This window comes from Apodemus sylvaticus, chromosome 12, assembly GCF_947179515.1.
Source record: "Apodemus sylvaticus chromosome 12, mApoSyl1.1, whole genome shotgun sequence".
NCBI lineage: Eukaryota > Metazoa > Chordata > Mammalia > Rodentia > Muridae > Apodemus > Apodemus sylvaticus.
Window position 1 is genome coordinate 57,931,268 of NC_067483.1, and position 24,357 is coordinate 57,955,624.

At 40.2% G+C, this 24,357-nt stretch overlaps 1 protein-coding gene across 1 annotated transcript in view; it reads right to left on the reverse strand.

Annotated features, from left to right (window-relative positions):
* Window positions 1-24,357, reverse strand: part of Hmcn1 (hemicentin 1) — a 435,972-nt gene that overhangs the window by 37,451 nt on the left and 374,164 nt on the right. Inside the window, exons 81-90 of the mRNA XM_052199882.1 lie at window positions 23,674-23,943; window positions 15,789-15,979; window positions 13,371-13,584; window positions 11,257-11,391; window positions 10,354-10,544; window positions 8,206-8,287; window positions 5,637-5,906; window positions 4,898-5,068; window positions 4,593-4,763; window positions 301-471 (exon numbers count right to left, since the gene is read on the reverse strand). Of these exons, the coding sequence (XP_052055842.1) occupies window positions 301-471; window positions 4,593-4,763; window positions 4,898-5,068; window positions 5,637-5,906; window positions 8,206-8,287; window positions 10,354-10,544; window positions 11,257-11,391; window positions 13,371-13,584; window positions 15,789-15,979; window positions 23,674-23,943 (1,866 nt within the window). The remainder of the gene's footprint in view (window positions 1-300; window positions 472-4,592; window positions 4,764-4,897; window positions 5,069-5,636; window positions 5,907-8,205; window positions 8,288-10,353; window positions 10,545-11,256; window positions 11,392-13,370; window positions 13,585-15,788; window positions 15,980-23,673; window positions 23,944-24,357) is intronic.

A 24,357-nucleotide genomic window follows, 5' to 3' on the forward strand; every position in this document is an offset into this window, starting at 1 on the left:
TCTTTTCCCTCCCTCCCTCCCCCTTTCCCCCTCTCCCCCTCCCTCTTTCCCTCTCCCTCTCCTCCCTCTCTCTCTCTCTCTCTCTCTCTCTCTCTCTCTCTCTCTCTCTCTCACACACACACACACACACACACACACACACACACACACACACATACACACACACACACACGTAGTAGACCAGGTCAAAATATGGCTGACTTAGAGTGAATGACATTGTTGCATGAGGGGTAGATGTTAATTAGTTTAATGTGTTATTAGTTAAAATGTTAATTAGTTTAATTCCTTCCTGTCTCTCACCTGGACAGTGTCTCTCACTGCAAACTTGCATTTGGGTTTCTGCTCCATTGCAGTAGGCCCCACCAAATGATGGTGGCGGGTTGTTGCAAAGCCTTGTTCTGGTCTGACTGCCTTTTCCACAACTTTTGCTGCATGCACCCCAAGGCTGCCAAGCATTCCACACGCCATGGACTACAAACACCAGAGACAGTCTCAAGCCACAGAACAATAGTTATTTAAAAAACAAAATTATGCAAATAAATTAACTCCATAGTAACTTAAATTTCCCACAATCTAAAATAACTAAAATAGAACCAAAAGAAATATAACGTTCTTCTTTTCTCATGTTTGGTTTTCAAAGGGACTTGTGTCCAGGGACATTCAGAAGGCTTAACTAATGCCAAAATAAATGCTTACAATTATTCAAAGGAGGCTATTTTATTAAAATCAAATTTAATCAAGCAACCATATGTAAACAGAACCCGAGTGTTTAAACTCTCGCTAAGCACTTGTCCACATTTGGTACTCTAGGGATGGTGGAGGAGACCAGAAACAGCTAAGCAAGTCTGTCTAATAGATCGAGATGTGCTGTAGGGAACATGAAACTTTCAGCAAGGCTATTTTGGATCTGAGATGGCAAGAGTACATCTCTAAACGTGGCCTGGCGCCCCACTTATGCATGTTCTTGGATCTTTCGACAACAGGGTGATTTGCACAGGTCTAAGTCTTTGAACAGTTTTTCTCCATTACATAATGTTCATGAATTAGAAATTCGGAATAACACACTCACCTACTTGCTAAACAACAGAAGCAAAACTGACCAGTAGTTTCCAAGGACTGCACTGAAGGGCTTTCTTTTGGTAACTAACACATTACAGCATCTGACCACAGGCCAGGGAGCCTCACGCTTCCTACCAGGTGCTTGGGCTGAGAATCAGCACCACACTTTCTCTTATGCAAGGGTCAGTATCAGGCTGTATTTTCCTTAAAGAACTTTCTAGATATGGTGCCCATAGAATACGCTTCTTTGGTCACTAGATTTACTGAAATATGAACCAAAAGAGGGGTTAAGTCTTGGATCTCAGTATTCTCAACACAACTTATAAGAAACTGCAATACTAAAATTAATCAATAAGGTTATAATTTAAAAAAAATATTAAAATATCTTGCATTTTTCTCATAATTAATTGATCTTTGATTAGGGTGACTACTTATTCTCCTGCTTTATAAATAGAGGCAAATATGTTCACAGAAGAATTTGTTCTAAGACAATATTTGACTAAACCCAAGAAGCAGAGAGGGATCATTTCAATCCTGGCCTGGATTGTAATCCTTACAGTCCTCACACACTGCCTGTATTGCTTCAGATGTTCTGCAGACCCAGTGGCTTTAACATAGTTACATTTCAAGGACCCAAGTCCAAACCTCTGACAATATAAGGATGCTTTATCAAAGGAGCCTAGAGGTAAGTGGTATTTGTTATGTAAGGTCTGCCTTTTTCTACTCTATGCAAATAGACATTTGAAACCTTCTTTGAAAAAGTTTGGTCTTTTAATATTTAATTCACAAAGAAACCCTAACCAAATTGACTTTTATGATGCAGTAGAATTGAAAACCTTCTTTTATTTATACAGATAAACAAAAAGAAAGAAACAAACAAAAAGGAAAGAAAGAAAAGAAAAAATGAGAGACAGAAGACAGTGTGAACCAGAGAATACATATGCTATCACAGTGTTCAGATTATACTGAAAACCTCCTGAACAGCTAAATCAAACCACAAAGAAAACACAAGTAGAGAGGAGTTGCTAAAGAAGAATTCAAAACACGGTAAGTTCATTTGTTGTAATAGGCAGAAGCTCTTTGAAGAGCAGCAGGGACCTGGACTAGGAGTAGACTCTAGAACCGATCTGGGCTCTGAGGGGTATTTAGCCCTACAGGCTGTGCAAGAGTTTTGGTTTCTGTGTGCGAGGCTTCAATACTCAGGACACTCTGAAATTTCCAAAACCAAAAATCCAGGATTTTTTTTAGCATAACAATAGATAAATTAATAGCATATTATTAACCCCCTGAATTAAACTTGAGTCGTTATACTACTGAGTAATATGAGTCCTTATTGATATAAATCAATAAATAAAGAAATAACAAGCAAAAGGTTCTTTGCAACCAAAATAGCTGTACATTATTCAACAGGAAATCAGTATTTATGAAAAGCATAAGAGTAATGAATACAAGACATAAGCAAGTATGTGCTAGAACCAGTGAAAGACTAATAAAATGCTTATCTAGCTGAAAACTCTCCCTGCACACACATACTCTAAGGGGAAATAGTAGTGCCTGCTAGTTTCTGTGGTACCCTATTGCCTCAAGGGTGGACATTTACCCCCGGGGAGTGGCATTACTAAGTCCCCAAACAGTAAAACAATAAAACAGTGAGCAAAAATAATGGTAAACAAATAGCAGCTACCAAGCATGTAGGGTTCACTGACATTTATGTTAATCCAATTGCAAACACCCTTTAGACTTTCACCCACCACTTAGATTTAATCTTCCTTTTTAGAAATTATATAATTTCATTAATAATATACCTGACAAATGATATACAAGTTCTCTAATTAGGCATTAATATTTCTTCTTCCTTTAGAATAATGCCACTGTATTAGATTGTTTATTTTTTAAGACTAAAGCAAACCCTTGGACTTTTACTTACATTAAAGACTTCAGGGTAGTGATTTTTCCCTGTCTAGCTGTCTGTCTGTCTGTCTGTCTATTTTCGGGGAAGATTATAGGAATGTACCATTACTCCAGATCAGTACCTTGTTTTCTGAAATACAATAGTTAAAACCAAACTTCTGAAGACTTAGGAATGACAGCAGGCTTGGTTCAAATCAATTCTGTTTTACTAACCATTCAACCTTAGTTAACGAATTAATTGCATTTCCATTATTTTTAAATGCTTTATTCATGTGTACAACAAGACATAATAGCTTATTCAGTGATTCTCCTTTTGTATATTTTCTTTCAGTTTTGGTCCACCAATCCTCTCTTTTGAATTTATTCAGTTTGCTTATCAATATTAAAAATTATTCTCTACTTAATATTCTATTTATATTCACTAGAACATTTCATATTCCATCCAATAAAGTGCTTAGAAATTAAAATATCTTCAAATAAGAGTACACAATAAATATTGTCTAGAGTCTAGGTGAATGAATGAATGAATGAATGAATGGATTGGTTCCTGACTTGTCCTTCTTCTCTTCCTTTTTTTTTTGTGTTTTTTTGTTTTGTTTTTTTGTTTTTTTGTTTTTTTTCGAGACAGGATTTCTCTGTATAGCCCTGGCTGTCACTCTGTAGACCAGGCTGGCCTCGAACTCAGAAATCCGCCTGCCTCTGCCTCCCAGAGTGCTGGGATTACAGGTGTGTGCCACCACCGCCAGGCCCTTCTTCTCTTCTACAGGATCTTTCCTATAGGTCCAACAAGGAGTCCAGTACCCTTGTCACCCTGCATGAGGATGTCACTCATGCTGCCCGCAGTGCCCACCACTTAGATTTAGTTCAGTTCAGACAAAAACATGAGATGAAACTGAACTCTAACATAGTTATTTCTCAGAAGCTGTAATGAATCTCAGAGAGACGAACTTTTCCACTCCAAGGTCTGAGATTACAAGGTCACCGTGAGCCACCAGTTGCCTGTCGTCATTTTTTCCACACATGGGAAGAATTTAATGGAGAATTAAGCCAAGGAGAATATTAGTGGAGATCGGAGTTGGGTAGCACACTAGTAGAAACACTGGACAAATCCTTGCATTCAATCATAACCCCCAAGAAGAATTTTTCCTTTATTTAAGTTGAATTCTGTCACTTGAATCTGAAAGAGGCATGCGATCCTAAGTAAGCAACAAGGTGAGAAGGTAAATGGTGTGGTTCTAGAATGCTCCTTGTGAGTAGCACACTTCTTTTTAACCCCTCTGTGCTCATTCCCTCCCTTGCAAATGGGTGACGAGATTACCTCTCACCTTAAGTCCCCATCATCTTTCAATCTATGAGTTCCTATGTACTCAAGTTTCTGTGCATGATTAAAAACACACCACGGACAGAGCCACTTTTCTATTCTTTTAAGTGAGATATTTTACTATGGTCCTGTCATTCCTTCATAAGGCTCTGTATGAAACAGGAAAAACAGCACAGAGAGTGAACACATTCCTAAAGATAGAAGTCATAACATCTTTTCACAATGAAGGAAAAGGGGATCTTAACTCCATGCTAGGAGCTGACGTACAAAAGCTTTGCAGGTGTCTCTGGTGGGTCCTCACCTGGGCAAGGCCTAACATTACACATGATGGTTTCCACAGCGTGCCCCTCACACGGCCGCCCACCATGCTGAGCCGGTGGGTTGCTGCAAGTTCTTGTCCTAGTTTGGTTGCCATGGCCACAGCTTCTTGAGCATTCTTCCCAGAAACTCCATTCTGACCAGTGACCATCCACTACAGGGAAGCAAAACCATCACACCATTAGCTAAATTCAAATGGCAAGTACTAAACCCGAGGCAGGCCAAAGGTAGGGAACATAACTTCATATCTATGAAACACCCGCCTACACACTGAATGCAGAAATATACCTGGGCACAACTTATTTTGACAGTGTCGTGCTTCTGAATCTGACCCTTGGCATGGCCTTCCCCCATTGGCTGGAGGAGGGTTGTTGCACAGCCGGCTCCGCTTCTGGATGCCTTTTCCACAGGTGACACTGCAGGACCTCCAGGCAGACCACGACGAAAAGCCACCGTGCACTGCAAACAAAACATTGCGTGTGGTCTCAGGTTTGCAAGTGAACGTTTCTAAGAACAATTTCATTGAAGTTACATCCTGAGTATAGAGTTGAGTGTGACTGCTCGGGACCAGCTAAGGAAACTTTCCCTGAGGGGTAAAATTAATATCTAGAAGTGAGACAATAAGTCAATGAAATTTCCTCTCAGTCCTTTGCTGATTCATGTGGTTGTGGCTATGGGAAGGATAAGAGATGAAGAAGTTCACATACTGCTTACGGTGTATGTGTGTTTGTGTGTGTGTGTGTGTGTGTGTGTATGTGTGTGTGTGTGTGTGTGTATCTTTCTATCATCTATCTATCTATCTCTGTCTCTGTCTGTCTGTCTCTCTCTATAGATAATATATGTATGTATATATATATATATCACTTTTTGAACCTTTTTTCTTAGTTTTCAAGGAAAATTTACTTTAGGATTCTGAATAATTAGCATGGCATTTGAATACTCTAACCTGTGTTGTTTTAATTTCATTGGTTGGTAACCACTAGGAGACTGGGAATCTGAGCTGTCTTGGGCTCCGTTTCCCACTTACCCTGGACTATGATGGGCACTCTGACCAGGACAGAGCCCATCAGGTTTCGGGCGACACACTCGTATTCAGAGGTATCTTCCTTTCGAGCAGCCACGATGTATAATGAGTTGTTAGGCAGCATGGTAAGTCGGTTATCCCAGGGGACAGGGTGCCCTTGGCGGGACCACGTGATGGTTGGCTGCGGTTCACCAGCTGCTTGGCAATCAAGTATGACTCTGCCACCAGCATCCACAACAGTTTCCACTGGCTCAAGAGTGATAATAGGAGAACCTGTGAAGAAAGTAGATACTGGGTCTTGGTTGTTAAGGGGCTAGGTTAAGATTTTCTCTTTTAAAATGTGGCACCTACATTTTGAAAGGAATTTTTCCATGGAGTACTATGGATTAAAGAGAAGACCTGATGAACTGGGCAGTAAGGCTTGCGTTTGTGTAATTCAATAACATACAGAAGAAAGAAGATGGGATGGGAGGCAGTGAGGAGAGGGCGGTGATTTGTATTGTTTTAGGACATTGACCTCGAAGTATTTGCAAGACACTCATGTGAGCAGTTCTAGACGGCAGGTGGAGTCAGATGCGTCAACATAGGAGTTTCAAAATCAATATGTCAACAAGGCATGTGGACCTGTCTTTCATAACTGATGAGATTGCTTCAAGAGAGAAGGCAGCGTCATACAAGATGATGAAACAGAAAGCATAGGAGGAAATGAAGAGATGGACAGAGGGCTGGTTTATAAATGATACACAGAAGTGGCTCCTAAGGAATTAAATATGAAGAGATGGGCATCCTGGTAGGAAGGGAAAGAGTTTCAGGAGGAAGGAGAGGCTGTCCGCATCCAGGCTGGAACAGCAACCCAAGGGAAGGTCCTGGAAAGGACCAGATGTACAATGAGTCGAATGTCGCCGCTGGCAGGGCGCTGATCTCTATATTGTTCTACATGCTTGTAAAATTAGCTCGAAAACTGTTTTCAAAACTGAGGAGGGTCAGTTCATACAGAAGATATCTCCATTTTGTGAGAGACACAGCATGGAGATAGGCCCAGTAGTTTTATGACTAGAAAGGATGCTTGACCCTGGGGAGGAGGTGGTAGTTCACAAAGTTCCTAGTGTTTGCTAAAAACTACTCTTTCCTTTCCCCCAAAGAATCTCAGATAACGTTGCTGTTGAGTAGGGAGCAGCGGGCAGCAAGAACACTGAGGAGAGAGAGAACCATGGATGACCACACAGGGATGGTGAGGCTGAGCTAAATGGTGACTGACTTAGAGAGGGGAAAAAGCACCAGATTCTTCTCCATGGTGGCAGCCTATTTTATACAGAGACAAGTGTGCCTTACTATCTAAAGCACAAAACAAAATGGAAGCAAACACGTTTTGTTGTAAAAACACCTGTTCACAAGTTTTTTTTAAATAAGGGTTACTGACATGTTTTGAGAAAAGTCATTTTCTCACCTTAGCCCTGCTGTCTCAGTAAAGTACCAAGTACCAATATATGTACTAGGTACCAAGTGCCAATTAGAACTGTATGTATATATAGAACTGTATATAGAGAGCTATACCAGCAATTCACCTTTTAATCATCCATATCACTATAAAAATGGCCATTGCTTTTACTTACCTCCTTATATTTAAATAACATTATGTATTTGCAAACTGTAAATTTGGTAAATCTGGTTTATCCTTCACACTAAGTATGGATAAAGTTGCTAAATAAGCTTGTATGTTCCTGATACCATGGCCAAGAAAAGTCTGCAGTTAAACTTAGACTCTTGATTTAGATACTAGAGACATTTTTGATGTCTATAAAGCTAGCATGTAATATAATATACCATGTATACATATTTCAGGGTAAATGAAGCACATCATTTACATAATCATCAATCAAATGTAAGCATTTCTTCTGAACAAAAACAATGCTCTATGCTTTGAGCTTAATGTCAATAGTAGTTTTGGCCTTTTCATGTTATGGATTGAAAGGATCTAGTGTTAAGCTTTATATGTTAGCTGAGCTTATGACATTTCTCTTGACTTGAATCAGCATAGCCAGCTGTGCTCCTCTAGTTTAGGAAGCTCTGTCTGCTGATGGCATCCGAGGGACTCCATATATAGCAAACACTCCACTCCAAAGACACAACTGTTTCATGGAAGAGGGGGTGCCAGTCCACCTGGATGCCTTCTGAATGCCTTTAAATTATTCTCCATTTTTAATACACGTTTTTACTCTCATTGAAAATATTTTTCCTCTCACACAATACATTTAGTACATATTTTAAATGTGTATACGATGCCATCTTTGAAAGCATGTGACAAGAATCTGGTGAACCACAGAGGGCACTCACTGTTGTCAAAAAGGTTCTGCCACCAAGATACTGTGACAGAAAACTGTGGGGGGTCAGATAAGAGAGGGAAAGGAATCTGTAGATGCATACTGGAGTTATGCTTCATGGCCAGCGCTCCAGTATGGCCAGGAAAGGGAAATGGACACACTGGGAAAGCTAGTGTTTAAAGGACACGGTCATTCCCCAGTAGGCGACACTCCTGCTGCTGTGCTGGCTGGGGGTGGACAGAAGACCTTACTTTGCAGAGTCAGGCTCACACTGCGCTCCACCACTCCGGCCTCGTTGGCAGCTACACATGTATAGTCGCCAGCATCTTCATTCTATGGAAGTAAGTGTGCTTGTGAGAACAGAGGTCTGCAGCGCACACCACCCTTTCAATGTGATAGTTCATTTGGAGTTTAAATTTTGAGAAAGCACTTTAATGAAAATGGAACACCCCACCCATGTCTATGCTCATACTAGGGCAAAAAAATGAGAGGAAGAGGAGAAATGTGGGAAAAAGAAATTCCAAAATTAAATATTTTGTATTATATTGACTCCCAGGAAATCAAAGTAAAAATGACATCATTTCATAACATTTATTTTAAAGCATTGGCTGTTTTTGATACTTCAGTTTTGAGAATTTTTTCTAGCTTTAATCAATTTTATATTGTCTCCACTTTGTCATGGATGCTTCTTCCTTCTACACAACAACTGATGTTTCTCAAACTTTCAAGACTTCTTTGCATACTATGAAAGAAACTCTTAAAAACTATGGAATAAAAATGTAAATGGTATGTATGATCATGGCCATCTCAGAATCCATTAAACTATCCAAAGAAATCAATCAGTACCGAGTTCTTTTTAATTGGAGTTTTTGAAAATGTATCAAACTGGGTTCATAGGGAGTTTGAAAATAAGCAAAGCAAAGAATAAATTTAGTTGTAATAATAAATTATAGTCTTTCATAAATTTATACATACATAATACAGAAAACATGTACTATTTGAATTTTACTTATTTACAATACCATATATGGGCTTAGCTTGAACTTTTAATATTCAGTACATATGGGAGCTTCTAGTAGGCAGATGGAAGTAGGACTTGGAAGACTCCAGGCTGATGCCACATATTTAGGACTATGAAGTTATATAATTAAAGGATCGTGTACATTAATAAGGGTATTCAAAGAAGTCTTGAAAGTTTGAGAAATCTCAATTGTCGTGTAGAAGGAAGAGGTAGCCATGGAGAAGTAGAGACAATATGACATCGGTTAAAACCAGAAAAAAAATTATCAAAACTGAACTATCAGTTAACAATAGCCAATGTTTAAAAATAAAGAAAATAAAGCCCAAGAAAGTCCCACTGGGTTAGGCAATGATGCATTTTGATTGTCTTCAATTAATTAAATATTAAATCATACAAGAGAGCTCACCAAGTGTGAGTTAAGAAACTCCTCGAGGTAAGAAATAGTTTGGTGACTCATGTCTTTATTCTCCTTCCCTGAGTCTTGAGGCGTGTTCAGAGCCATGCACATTTAGTAGTGTCCTGATGAGATCTACCCTATAGTTTACTTATAACCATGCTTATAACATTTTGATGGTCTTGTTCTAAAATTGATTTGAGAAGCTTATCTCCTAACAGTAAATAGGAGATGAATGATTGGGGGAAAAATGCACAAAATCGTTTTCTTGCCCATACTTACTTTCAAGAACAACAATATCAACGGATACTATTCTTTCCTAGTTTCAGAAGACCTTAGTTGCTGGATGAAGCAATGGTGGACATACATACAATGCCATACTACTCTTCACAGTTCCAGACAGAACTGGAAACTGTTCTGATAAGTGACATATGCCAGGCACAGGGGAAAAGTACCGTGTGATTCCATTCCTAGGTGGAATACACAGGGCCGAGAGTTGGATGGCCGTTACCAGAGACTCAGGGCGTGAGGAAGAGGGAGTGGTGCAAAAACCACAATGAGTGGGTCCTGAGTTATGGTTAGTCAATGTGAAAGGCTTTGATATTTTATTGCATAGTAAGGTGAGCTCAGATAAAATTAAAAAGCTAGAGAAACGATTTTAGAGATCTCTCCCATAACATCTGATAAACATTAGTTTGGTTAAAGCATTACTCGGTAGACATAGACCAAAACACCTGCTATAATATAAAATTATATAAATAGATATAATTTTTAGGTACTATCTCTATCTATCTATCTATCTATCTATCTATCTATCTATCTATATCAGTTAAAACATATATTTAAAATGTTGCACTAAAATGAAGGAGGAAAAGGCTAGCTTTGATTTCATGATCTGCATGGAGAAGAAACTTCTCATCTATGAATGACACTGACACAGATCCCAGCAGTGTAGATGGTGTCAACAACTCCGGTGAGACTTACCACGGTACCGTAGATGGCCAATGAGCCATTACCCAGCTGTCGGATTCTGTGGCTACTCTCTATGTCAGCCCCCTTGCGGCTCCATTGGATGGTTGGGGCAGGGTCTCCTTTCACCTCACAGTTTAGGATTGCGTTACCACCGAGTGGTTCAATCCAGTTAGACGGGTAATCACCTTTGAAGACTGGGGGCTCTAGGAAACACCATAAAACAGGCAGGGAGGAAAAGCAGGTGCTGATACTTCCTGTATGACTTTTGACAGGCATAGACATATAACTTAGCAGTGAGGGAAAAAGCCAAGTTAAAATGTCATGGGTTTTGGACAACTTCAGTCCTTGTGTGGAGGTAATGCACTTCATGTCAAATGACCTCTTTAATATATTTACTTTTTCCTTACCTTTAGTGTGTGTGTGTGTGTGTGTGTGTGTGTGTGTGTGTGTGTGTGTGTGTGTGTGTATTGTGAATATATGTGTCTTTAGGTGTTTGTGTGTGTGTAGGCCCTAAGCTGATACTATGTGTCTTCCTCAACCACTCAACAATTTATTTACTGATGCCGTCTCTTTTGAACCTAGACCCAATCCCAGCTAATCAAGCTATCTAGCTTTCCGCAGGGTCTCTGGTCTGTCTCCTGAGTGCTGGGCTTGTAGGTGGCTGACACATCTGCTTAGGTTCACATGGGTTTGGGGCATCTAAACTCACACACACGACAAGCCCTCTATCCACAGAGCCATCTCTGTAGCCCATTAACCTTTGAGTTGAACCTCATGTGTCTTTCCCCCTCATGAATCTATACATGTTCGGACACTGGGATAACAAACTGCAGTCATGTTATATTACTTCATAGTGAGGAAACAAACTTTCATTATGAATAAATCACAAAAGGAAAATGGGCCGAGTTCACCTACCTTTCACATAAACAAATCCGATCGCTTTCACAAAGCCAACGCTGTTCTCCGCTGTACACACGTAAGTCCCTGAGTCCTCCTTTGACACCTTTTCAATAACAAGTTCACTGTGTCCATTGACGCTGTCAAAGTGGGCTGAGGAAACAGATTAGGAAACAACACAGATGCCTCTCAGTGACCTAGGAAAATGTCACAGCAGTGTAATATTTTGCAGGTTAGATTTACGAGCAAGTCGGCAATTGAACCGTAACTGAACAAGAGGGCCCTTACCACAGAGCCACCCTTGAGCTATTTACTGTGTCTATAGACAACTCATTTGAAGAACCAAAAACAGTCCACGGAACAGGAAAAGAGAATGAAAACAAACATCTCTCCACAGTATTTTAAAGTGCCCCTTTCATCTCAGCCTGTTGCTTAAATCAGCCTCATGATTGCTCTGGGTTTCAAAAACCTTTCATTCAGAAATATGGCATTTTCCATTCCATTTATCTCACTCCCAGTTTTCTTCCCAAACAATTTACATCAATGGTGGGAACACCTTTTCAGTTGTGATCCAACTGACTTGGCAGGTTGCGGGGGAAATCGTGAAAACACTTCCCTGGTGGGTAATAACAACACAATGATCAAATCTATCATAACTTCAAATTCCCAATAAATCATAAAGGCTGAGGATGTAAATATTTACAAAGGCAGCTACAATATTTGAATGAGACCATAAAGTGAGCATGCTAATTAATTAAGAATCAAACTTAAACAGCTGCCATGGATTCTGTATGACTTCTTTGTACGCATTGTCTCACTTATTTTTAAAGAACACATCCAACTAGGTAGAAAATAGGCTTAAAAGTTTAAATGCCAGAATTAATTCTGTGCCTTCAGAAAAGAGTTCTGATTTAGATAATGCCTTTCTTTATAAAGGAATGGTATGTAAATACTAAGATGATACAGTTGATCACATAATTGATCATGACAGAAGAACTCAAGCTATAACTGCTTCTGTAGCAGGGTATTTGGCAGAGGCAAGTCAGAACTGTGAAGACAGGACAGCCACTCACTACTCACATGTGTTTTCTTGCTATTGATGGCATCTTTGGTGATGAAATCAAGCAAATATATACGCACATATGCATGTGGCAGCAATTAAAAGAAAACCATGGATTTGAAAGAGGAAAGGGAGAAATACTATGGTCTCAGGTATCTCACACACACACACACACGGACATGAACACGTACACACATGCACACACATGCACACACACATACACATACACAGAGAAAAAGAGGGAGGGAGGGAGGGAGAGAGAGAGAGAGAGAGAGAAAGAGAGAGAGAGAAAGAGAGAGAGAGAGAGAGAGAGAGAGAGAGAGAGAGAGAGGGAGAGAGAGAGAGAGAGAGAGAGAGAGAGAGAGAGAGAGAGAGAGAGAGAGAGAGAGAGAGAGAGAGAGAGAATAGATGCATCTTCCTGGGATGAATGCGCTTTGCTTAGGCACTTCTTTAACACAATGCACAGTGGCACAGTGGCTAGAAACTTGCTGTGTCAACTGACCTCTTCATTTCTGAGGTTCATTCACCCAGGGAGAAGCACTGTCTGCTGTAAGAAGAGTGAATCTGCAGATCCCTAGCAGTCACCCCTGAACCCGCTGGTCAGCCCTGCAGGGGTCCAGAGGCAAGTGCAGATGCCTAAGATACAATACTGTCTTCTTTCAGGGAGAGGGCTTTTCCCCTTGTTGTTGCTAATGTTTTATATATAACATAGAATTTATTGTTTTGTGATCCATTTCAAAAGGGTGAAGAGTAAGTCTGTGCTGGGGAAAAGCACATTCGTTTACAGAATTCAATTGTTGGCTCTCTTTGCCTAATTTAGTGATCCTCCAATAGCAGAGGCTGGCCTCTAGCTCACCAAGGAGCTGAAGACGACCTTGAACTCCTGATTCTCCTGCCTGCATCTCTCAAGTACAGGGACTGCATGTGTTTTCCCCGCTCCCAGCCATTTCACAGAATGGAAACAGTCAACTCTGTACTTGTGACTCCTCATGGCCTCCCAAGAGGATGTAGAGACCGGGCCAGGCTGCTGGACAGGTGCATGCATTTGTAGCTGAACAATTAAATCACCAACCTGGAATAATATTATTGTTGAAGGTCCATGTTAGTTTGGGCAATGGGATGCCAATGGCTTTACAGCTTAGCCGTAGCTGTTCTCCTTTATTTAATGACAGGTCTCCAGGAAGTTCAGTAAAAGTGGGAAGGGCATGGACAGTCAGGGTCACAGTATGTGTATCTTCACCAGCAGCATTGTTAGCAACACACGTGTAGGTGCCAGAATCTTCCAGCTAAAGAAACAAAGTTTTCCAAGTATCACTATGTGACAACCTCCTAAGTAAAGTACACACAATTTCAGCACCCGTTTCCCCCAAGGAGCACTCTTTCCTGATGGTGATTTACATTTCCATCTTCCAGTATAAACAATCATGTTAGACTTTGCATTTTATTTTAATTTCATTTAAAATGTAGGAGCTTAAGCATAAACTCCTTACCACATAGAACTAGAGCAGTTATTTCGTAAGACCTTAGAAAACATCACAGGGTCTGTAGCTCTGCAGTGTAGTAAAGGAACAAAGAACAAAGAAAGGTTGTCGGTATCTTGACACCATAGTGAGCCTTCAGGATAAAATGACCAGAGACCAAAAAACCATCAGAGGACACTGTGGGATGAGTTTCCCTTGCTGAGTCTAATGGCCAACTTCATCAGTCACTGGACTTGACCTACTGGGTACTGAATTGAGTTGGAGGGTCACTTTGGTAGCTTCCCAGGTAACATTCTGGTTACTCCTCCATCCTTCATTGTGTTTTCCACTTAATGTCAATGTCTTCCTGTTGACTCATGAGGGATTCAGTCTTTGGTCTTCCTATAGTCTCTCTCTCTCTCTCTCTCTCTCTCTCTCTCTCTCTCTCTCTCTCTCTCTCTCCTCAGAACCTTGAGAATCTCACCTAGTACCACAGCTTTAAATGCCACTCACAGGCTGATGATGTCCAGTGTCTCAAATCCAGACCAAACTTCTAGGAACATCGAACTTGTTCCTATTTCTGATTGGAAAACTAGTTGATACCCTAGGGCTGGAGCTAGGAGAAGCCAGGGGGTTGACGGTGCTCCTTCCCTTGCCTCTGCAGTCGCTCCAGTTTTCCTTGATGGCTGTTCTATCCTCCTTACTGCCCAGACTTTCAGACTCATGTACCTGGCCGATGTGGTCTCCATTTGTCTTTTTTCAGTTATTCTCTTTCTTTGCTCTTACTGCCTGCTGGTTTCTCAAACATACCTGGCTCATTCTTGTTTAAGGTTTTTGATGTTTCCCAGTGCCTAGATAAAGCAGAGTTGTTCAAAGAGAAGGTGCCTGATAAACATGGATTGAGTTGTGTCCAGAGGCACTGAGGCTATGTATCTTTTGATAATTGTTCTGCCCTAGTCGAAAATATTAAGAATATTTTTTACCCGAAGTGCCAAAAAATTAAAAATATAAACAGAATAAAAACAATCTATATTTGGTTGTGTGCTTTTTTCAAGAGGAAAGCTTAATGTGACCTACCACATACCACTAACTGGCCTAGGATATGACAACTCAGGTTAAAAGTCAGTTTTTTATTGAAATTAAATATTAAAACATCTAGTTCATATATGTTGTTTGCAAAAAGAATTTTACACATTACTCATGTCTCCTGTCTGCTATGTATAAGATGCCTTATGGATAGGATCCTTTAAGTGTATCTGCGACACTGTTGCACAGATTTTAAACTTATTTCCTCAAGTCTCTTGAGGATTGGGTGCATGGTGTGGGGGTGGGGACATCCTCTTGGAGTCAGAGGAGGAGGTATGGGAGAAGGCAGACTGAAAGGGATAACGACTAGACTGTAATAAAAGATTAAATAACAACAACAACAGCAACAACAATGTTAAAAAAAACCCTTATTTCTTCATTCATCTCCTTAAGGTCTGGAAGAGCAGTTGCAACCATAGCAGATTTCCCAGAAATTGAGCTGTTTCTGCTTGATGGCTACTGTTCTACAGACCCCAAATAGGATGCCTGAGGGTATTAATCATTTTATATGTGCAGCTTCACAGAGTTTCCATTTTTAAGCCAATTATTAGACAGGGTTATTTAAAAACTTGCATAGAGAAAGGCACACTTTTGACATTTTTCTTTGTCATACTTGAATTCACGGGAATGTCTTCCATCTTGTCATCCTGACATAGTTATAAGCTCCGAGAACAGCACGACCACTTAGAATCTTTCCTGATACAAATTTCTATGAAAGTAAAATAACTTCAGGAGGAGGACACTTACTGGTTTCAGCCTTTTTGTTAAATACACTTCTAATTCCCAGGATATAAAATGAAAATGCAAGAGCAATTAATCTTATGCTGAATTTATAAGAGTATTTCCTTTCAGTCTTAAAGGAAATACTTCCGAGCTAAATTGCCAAAATGGAGGTGAATTAGCCAGTTGGCTCTACAGTGTCTACTCATGCCCATTAAACTTACCACAGCATTTTCCAAGATGAGTTCTCCATATGGCTGGGCAGTGTATTTCCCTAACAAGTTGGCTATAAGAACACCGTCTTTTTCCCAGTGAATTGCAGGCGTGGGGATTCCATCAGCAATGCAGGGGAGAATAGCTTGGGAGTTCTCATTGACGGTGTAGTGTACTTCTGTGCTTTGGATCCTAGGTGGTACTATGAAGAATTTAGACACAGTCACCCAGAAAATTGAGCTCATATTAAAAATCAACACATAAAAACATGATTTCAAGAGCTCTTTGTCATACTTTGCTAGGAGTATGGAAAAACAAATAAAAAAAAAAAACCAGAAAAACCAAACTAACCAACCAAACAAAAATCCCAAACCCCAAACTATGAAATACTATATCATATGAAAGCAACACATCCTTGTTCTCAAATAATATTTCTTACTTATTCTTTGAAAATTTCACATGTATACAATGTGTCTTAATTGGGTCCACTCCTCTTCCCTTCTGCAATGCCCTCCACAACCCCTCCAACAAATCTTCCTCCAAACCTCATGCCCTCTTCCCCTGCTTTTTTTGAAAATAGATTTTTTCTCATATACTATATACTGATTATAGTTCTCCTCTCCCCACTCTTCCCAGGTCCTCCTCACCTTCCCTCCCATCTGGACACGCCCTCTTTTTCTCTCCCATTCGAAAACCAATAGGGTTCTAAAGGATAATAATAAAATCAACTGAGGGAAAACTAACATTGGAATTGAGCAAAATAAAGAAACAGAAGGAAAAGCCTAAAAGAATCAGAAATCCACTTGTTTACACACTCAGGAATCCCATAAAACCACAAGACTGAAGGTCATAATATTATCTGCAGAGATCTGATGTCCACCAGTGTAGGCCCTGTACATGCTGCCTCAGTCTCTGTGAGTTCTTATGAGATTTTACCATGTTGATTTAGAGGTCCTTGTTTTTATGGTGATATCTATTCCCTCTGGCGTTACACTGTTCTATCTATCATCTATCTATCTATCTATCTATCTATCTATCTATCTATCTATCTATCTATCTATCTATTTATCTATCTATCTATCAACATATCTATCTATGTATCTATGTATGTATATATCTATGTATCTATGTGTCTATCTATCATCTATCTATCTTCTATCTAATCTAAAATTATTATCATTATTTTGTTTTGTTTTTTTTTTTGTTTTTGTTTTTGAAACAGAGTCTCTCTGTTTAGCGTTGGTTGCCCGAGAACTTGCTCTGTAGACCAGGCTGGCCTTGAATTCACAGAGATCTACCTGCCTCTGCCTCCCAAATGCTTGGATTAAGGCATGTCCCACTGCTGCCTGGCTTACATATTGTTTTTTAACTAACTGAGTTCAAGACTGCTGCCCATAGGTATTCACCTCTGTGAGGGTGTGAGGACATTCACTGGGACATGGATAAGTTACCAGTGGCCACTCACCAAAAATAAATAAATAAATAAATAAATAAATAAATAAATAAATAAATAACTCTCTTTCCAGCAGCCAGGAGCTGCCAGTGGCTAATCTGGGGCAGGGCCTTAGTAATCCTTCCCTCAAGTATGCTATATCTTTGGAGATCATCCACTATTTTACTTTTTTGTTGGGTATTTTGCACAGTAACTTCCAATTATATTCATCCTCCTTCTCCAACTCATTCCAGACCCTCCCTTACCTGTTCACCCATCCAACTTTATGTTCACTTCCTTCAGTAATAAAATAAAGCAAAACTAAGAATGGTAACAGCAATGCAAAAAAGCAAACAAACAAACAAAAACCAGGTCCATGGTGTCCACTTTGAACTGGTGACCACCTCTTGGTATGGAGCCTGCCCTGGTAGGGTCCATGGGAACACAGCTCATTTATGTGTTTTCTGATTTTGTAGCCTCTTGCAGCATAAGATGGTCTCCAACTCGCTAGCCTCCAAAGTGCTCAGACTCCAGGCCAGTGCTAGCTACCATACCTTGCTCATGATTGACCAGTGCTAGCTACCATACCTTGCTCATGGTTGGCCAGTGCTAGCTACCATACCTTGCTCATGGTTGGCCAGTGCTAGCTACCATACCTTACCATGGTTGACCAGTGCTAGCTACCATACCTTGCTCATGGTTGACCAGTGCTAGCTACCATACCTTGCTCATGGTTGACCAGTGCTAGCTACCATACCTTGCTCATGGTTGACCAGTGCTAGCTACCATACCATGGTTGACCAGTGCTAGCTACCATACCATACCATGGTTGACCAGTGCTAGCTACCATACCTTACCATGGTTGACCAGTGCTAGCTACCATACCTTGCTCATGGTTGACCAATGCTAGCTACCATATCTTGCTCATGGTTGACCAGTGCTAACTACCATACCTTGCTCATGGTTGACCTGTGCTAGCTACCATACCATACCATGGTTGACCAGTGCTAGCTACCATACCATACCATGGTTGATCAGTGCTAGCTACCATATCTTACCATGGTTGACCAGTGCTAGCTACCATACCTTACCATGGTTGACCAGTGCTAGATACCATACCTTGCTCATGGTTGACCAGTGCTAGCTACCATACTTTGCTCATGGTTGACCAGTGCTAGCTACCATACCTTACCATGGTTGTCCAGTGCTAGCTACCATACCTTGCTCATGGTTGACCAGTGCTAGCTACTATACCTTACCATGGTTGACCAGTGCTAGCTACCATACCTTGCTCATGGTTGACTGCTTTTAGTTTTCTATTTCTTTGGAATAAAGAAAAGTAAGACTGTGACTTTTTGAGTCATACATGGTACCTTTTAAGCCTCATTTTAGAAATAATTTATAAATAATCTGAAAATAAACCATGGATCAGATTTATTTGTTAGCTAAAAGAAGGTTATTTTTTTTCCCTATGACTGGGGTTTTGGCTTTAATGGTTCAAGTGGTGGTAGTGGGGGTAGCAAGGGGATGGGGCAGAAACTGGGATATAAAGCAAATTAATTAATTAATTAATGAAAAAAGCCTGCCCTTATTGCATACCTGTGTGCACAGGCATTGAGGCTTACATTTTAAAATTCTGTCAATTGTTTTATAAATATTTGAAAAGAACGATGTTTTTATTTGAAGATAAAAGCTAAATGCACAACCATAAGTCTAATAGATTGACTGAAAGCAAGAAAGCTATAGGATAAATAATATATTCAAGTTAAAAATAATGAGTGAAGATTTATAACTTGAGTATATTATTTATTTAATTAAAAAGAATTCCATTTGAAATAAATTTGCTCAAATTTTGTTGAGGCAGAGTCAGGTACACTTGAAACAAAGATTTTACAAATTTTTTAATAATAAAATATACCCTCGAAAAATAGAAGTTGGAAAAGTTTAATTTGCTTCTGTTTCCTACCAGTGATATTAATATTCTATCATTAGTTTTGCAATGATAATAGACAACTGAAATAGACAATAAAACTGTTTTAATTTTGACATTTATTTAAAAAATATATTTAAAGACACTTTTATGTGTATGTGTGTTTTTATTGCATGTATGTCTGTGCATCCCATTTGTGCAGAGTGCCCATGGAAGCCAGAAGGCGGCATTGGATCCCCTGGAACTGGAGTCAGAGACTGTGTGAGCTGCCATGTGGGTACCAAGAAATGAAAAAGAGTCTTCTAGAAAAGCAGCCAGTGCTTTTAACAGCTGAGCCATCTCTCCAGCTCATTAAATGTTGATTTTCAGATATTTTTTGTATATCTAATACAATGAAAAAAAAAGATGACAGTTGTGCTACTTTAAAATAATAAATCTTTAATAATGAATCTTTAGAATTGCTCTTTCCATGTCTTTGAAGAATTGTGTTGGGATTTTGATGGAGATTGCATTGAATCTATAGATTGCCTTTGGTAGGACAGCCATTTTTACTATATTAATTTGCCAATCCATGAGCATGAAGTTCTTGTCATATAGGTCTTTCACTTGTTTGGTTAGAGTTACCCCAAGATATTTTATATTATTTGAGGTTATTGTGAAGGGAGTTGTTTCCCTAATTTCTTTCTCAGCCTGTTTATCATTTGTATAAGGGAAGGCTACTAATTTATTTGAGATAATTTTATATCTGGCTACTTTGCTAAAGTTGTTTATCATCTGGAGAAGTTCTGTGGTAGAATTTTTGGGGTTGCTTATATATACTATCATATCATCTGCAAATAGTGATAGCTTTATTTCTTCTTTGCCAGTTTGTATACCCTTAATCTTTTTTGTTGTCTTATTGTTCTAGCTAGCATTTTGAGTACTATTCTCAAATTTATCTGGAAAGGCAAAAACCCAGAATAGTGAAAACAATTCTTAATAATAAAAGAAGTTCAGGGGAACTCACGATCCCTGACCTCAAGCTTTACTACAGAGCAATAGTGATAAAAACTGCATAGTATTGGTACAGAGACAGATATGTTGATCAGTGTAATAGAATTGAAGACCCAGAAATAAAACCACACATGTATGGACACTTAAGTCTTTGACAAAGAAGCCAAAAATATACAATGGAAAAAAGAAAGCATCTTCAATAAATGGTGTTGGTCTAACTGGATGAATGAAAATAGACCCATATTTATCACTTTGCAGAAAGCTTAAGTCCAAGTGGACCAAGGACCTCAACATAAAAATCAGATATATTGAACCTAATAGAAGAGAAAGCGGGAAAGAGCCTTAAACTCATTGGCACAGGGGGAAAATTCCTAAATAGAACTCCAATGACTCATGCTGAAGAACTTCAGATGGCGGAGAAGCATCTTAAAAAAATGCTCAACTTCATTAGCCATTAGGGAAATGCAAATCAAAACAACCCTGAGATTTCACCTTACACCAGTCAGAATGGCTAAGATTAAAAATTCAGGAGACAGCAGATGTTGGCGAGGATGTGGCGAAAGAGGAACACTACTCCACTGCTGGTGGGGTTGCAAATTGGTACAACCACTCTGGAAATCAGTCTGGCGGTTCCTCCGAAAACTGGGCACCTCACTTCCAGAAGATCCTGCTATACCACTTCTGGGCATATACCCAAAAGATTCCCCAGCATGTAATAAGGATACACGTTCCACTATGTTCATAGCAGCCCTATTTATAATTGCCAGAAGCTGGAAAGAACCCAGGTATCCCTCAACAGAAGAGTGGATGCAAAAAATGTGGTATATATACACAATGGAGTACTATTCAGCCATTAGAAACAATGAATTCATGAAATTCTTAGACAAATGGATGGAACTAGAGAACATCATACTAAGTGAGGTAACCCAGATTCAAAAGATGAATCATGGTATGCACTCACTAATAAGTGGATATTAATTTAGAAAACTGGAATACCAAAAACATAATCCACACATCAAATGAGGTACAAGAAGAACGGAGGAGTGGCCCCTTGTTCTGGAAAGACTCAGTGAAGCAGTATAGGGCAAAACCAGAACAGGGAAGTGGGAAGGGTTGGGTGGGAAAACAGGGGGAGGGAAGGGGGCTGATGGGACTTTCGGGGAGTGGGGGTCTAGAGAAGGGGAAATCATTTGAAATGTAAATAAAAATATATCAAATAAAAAAATTAAAAACAAAAACAACAACAACAACAAAAAAGAATTGATAAATGGGACCTCATGAAACTAGAAAGCTTCTGTAAGGCAAAGGACATAGTCAATAAGATGAATCGACAACCCACAGATTGTAAAAACATCTTCATTAACCCAATATCAGATAGAGGGCTAATATCCAAATAAAGAAACTAATCACCAAAAACCAAGCAACCTAATCAAAAAATGGGGTAAAGAACAAAACCGAGATTTCACAACTGAGGAACTTTGAATGGCTGAGAAGCATCTAAAGAAATGTTCAAAGTCCTTAGTGATCAGAGAAATGCAAATCAAAACGACCCTGAGATTCCACCTTACACCAATTAGAATGACTAACATCAAAACCACAGGTGACAACACAGGTTAGAATGTGGAGAAAGAGGAACACTCCTCCATTGCTGGTGGGATTGCAAACTGGTACAACCACTCTGGAAATCAATCTGGAGGTTCGTCAGAAAAATTGGAAATAGATCTACCTGAAGACCCGGCTTGGAATCACTCTTGGGAATATACCCAAAAGATGCCTCACCATGCCACAGGGGCACATGTTCCACTATGTTCACATCAGCCTTATTTGTGATAGCCAGATGCTGGAAACAACCCAGATGTTCCCCAACAGAAGAATGAATTCAGAAAATGTGGTTCATTTACACAACGGAAATTACTCAGCTATTAAGAATGAGGACATCCTGAGTTTTGCAAGCAAATGGATGGAACTAGAAAATATCCTGAGTGAGGTAACTCAGGCCCCAAAGGACACACATGGTATGTATGTCCTTATGTTAACTCACTAATAAGTAGATGTTAGCACAAAAAAAAAAAAGTACAGAGTACCTGAGATACAGTCCACAGAACTCAAAAAGGTCAACAAATTGACGTGCCCAAGTGAGGACACCTCAGTCCCACTTGGGAGGGAGAACAGAACAATCACAAGTGGGGAGAGAGGGAGGGACCTGGGAGGGAAAGTGGTTTGGGATGGGGAGTAGAATGAAGAGGGGAACATGATCTGGTATTGGGTGAGGGAAAGGGACTGAAGACCTGAGGTCCAGCAGAAAGAATGGAAACAGTCAACCTTAGGAGATAGCAGGTTGGGGGGACCCTCCAGAATGCACCAGAGACCTGGGAAGTAAGAAAATCTCAGGATTCAAAGGGAGGGACCTAGATGAGATGCCCAACAATAGGGAGAGGGAAATTATAGAGCCCACCTCCAGCAGGATCCCAGGGCATCAAATGAGATAGAGGGAGGCCATCCCATAGTCACAACTCTGACCCATAATTGTTCCTGTCTGAAAGAATCACTGGGATGGAAATGGAGAGGAGCCTGAAGAACAGAAGTTCCAGTGACAGATCCAAAGTGGGGTCTAGTTCAAGGGGAGGTCCCAAGGCCTGACACTATTACTGAGGCTATGGGGCACTCACAAAGGGGCAAAACATGACCACATTCCAGAAGACCCAACAAGCAGCTGAGTCAGATGCAGGCATTTGCACACAACCAATGGACAGAGTGGCTGATCCCTGTTGTTGAATTGGGGAAGACTGAAGGAGGCCGAGGAGAAGGGCAATTCTGTAGGAGGACCAGCAGTCTCAATTAATATGTACCTCCAGAATCTCTCAAACACTGGACCAGCAAACAGACAGCTTACACCAGCTGATATGAGGCCCATATACAGAAGAGGATTGCTGGGTTTGTGTTTATTCAGAAATGATGCACCTAACCCTCAAGAGACTGGAGGCCCCAGGGAGGTTAGAAGTCAAGTGGGGTAGAGGGTGGGGACATCCATGTGGAGACAGGGGGTGGGGTGGAGAGGAAGTATGGGATGTGGGACAGTCAGAGGGTGGATGGGGGTGGGGGGAATGAAATATGGAGTGTAAAATAGATAGATAAATAGATAAAATAATAATTAATCTTTAGTTCTCATTAGGTTCAAACTGCATGTATCATTTGGGTGAAATGTTGATTACTTTTAAGCCAAATGACTCAAAGCTTCAAGAAGTGAAACAGAAGAGTCACAGAACTCATATGGTCACCACATAATGCAGACCACCCCCAACAATCACAATATGCAGGGGGCGTTAGCCATGCACTGACTTTCCTGGAAATGCTGATGTCATCTCTTAGACAGATGTGGGTACACACAAGCAAACGCAGCGTACTGAATGCAGACTTGAAAGTCAAACACACGCTCTTCTCAACACACATTGTGGCTTTGACTCCTACCACATTTTACTTGGTGACTTTTTTTTTTTCACTGCCACAGGTATACAGCAGATGGAAATAAATCCCAACCTACCATGGACTGTGAGTGTGGTGCTCACGCTGCTAGATCCCGCCATGTTAGCTGCCATGCACGTGTACTGGCCAGCATCCTCAGGCTGTGCGAAGGCTATCTGCAGAGCCCCTGAGGTCAGGATGCGCTGGCGGATGGACTCAGTGAGTGCATGCCCATCTTTATGCCAGGTGATGTCAGGTGGTGGGGAGCCCTCTGTCTCACACAGAAGAGAGACAGGCTTATCCATCATAACGATATACTCCTTTTGATGAGAACTAATGACTGGAGGAACTGAAAGACAGAAGGTCCAAAGTGAGTGGTCTTCTAATAGAAGACTTGAGTCTTCAGTAGTTCAGTTTTGTTTGGAACATTAACATTCACGAGCTTTCTAAATTAACAAGGGTAAACAACAGTCACTTTTAAACACGTTAAGCATCTATTCATGAAGTTTGGAAAGGGTCTTAATCAGGAGAGTCTTTCAGGAAGTTATGAAGGTCTACAGAGGTGTTTTAACATACACAACCTTTATGATTCACCCTGGGTACTTCTAAAATGGACTCCTTCAAGCTTTGTGACATACTCCACTCCTCAAAGATACATCCAAACCTGCATTTCCCAGAGAGCTTATCACGATGTCTCAGCATAGTGCAGTATTTACAAATGAATACAGGGACAAATGGATTATAGAAAATAGCTATATACACA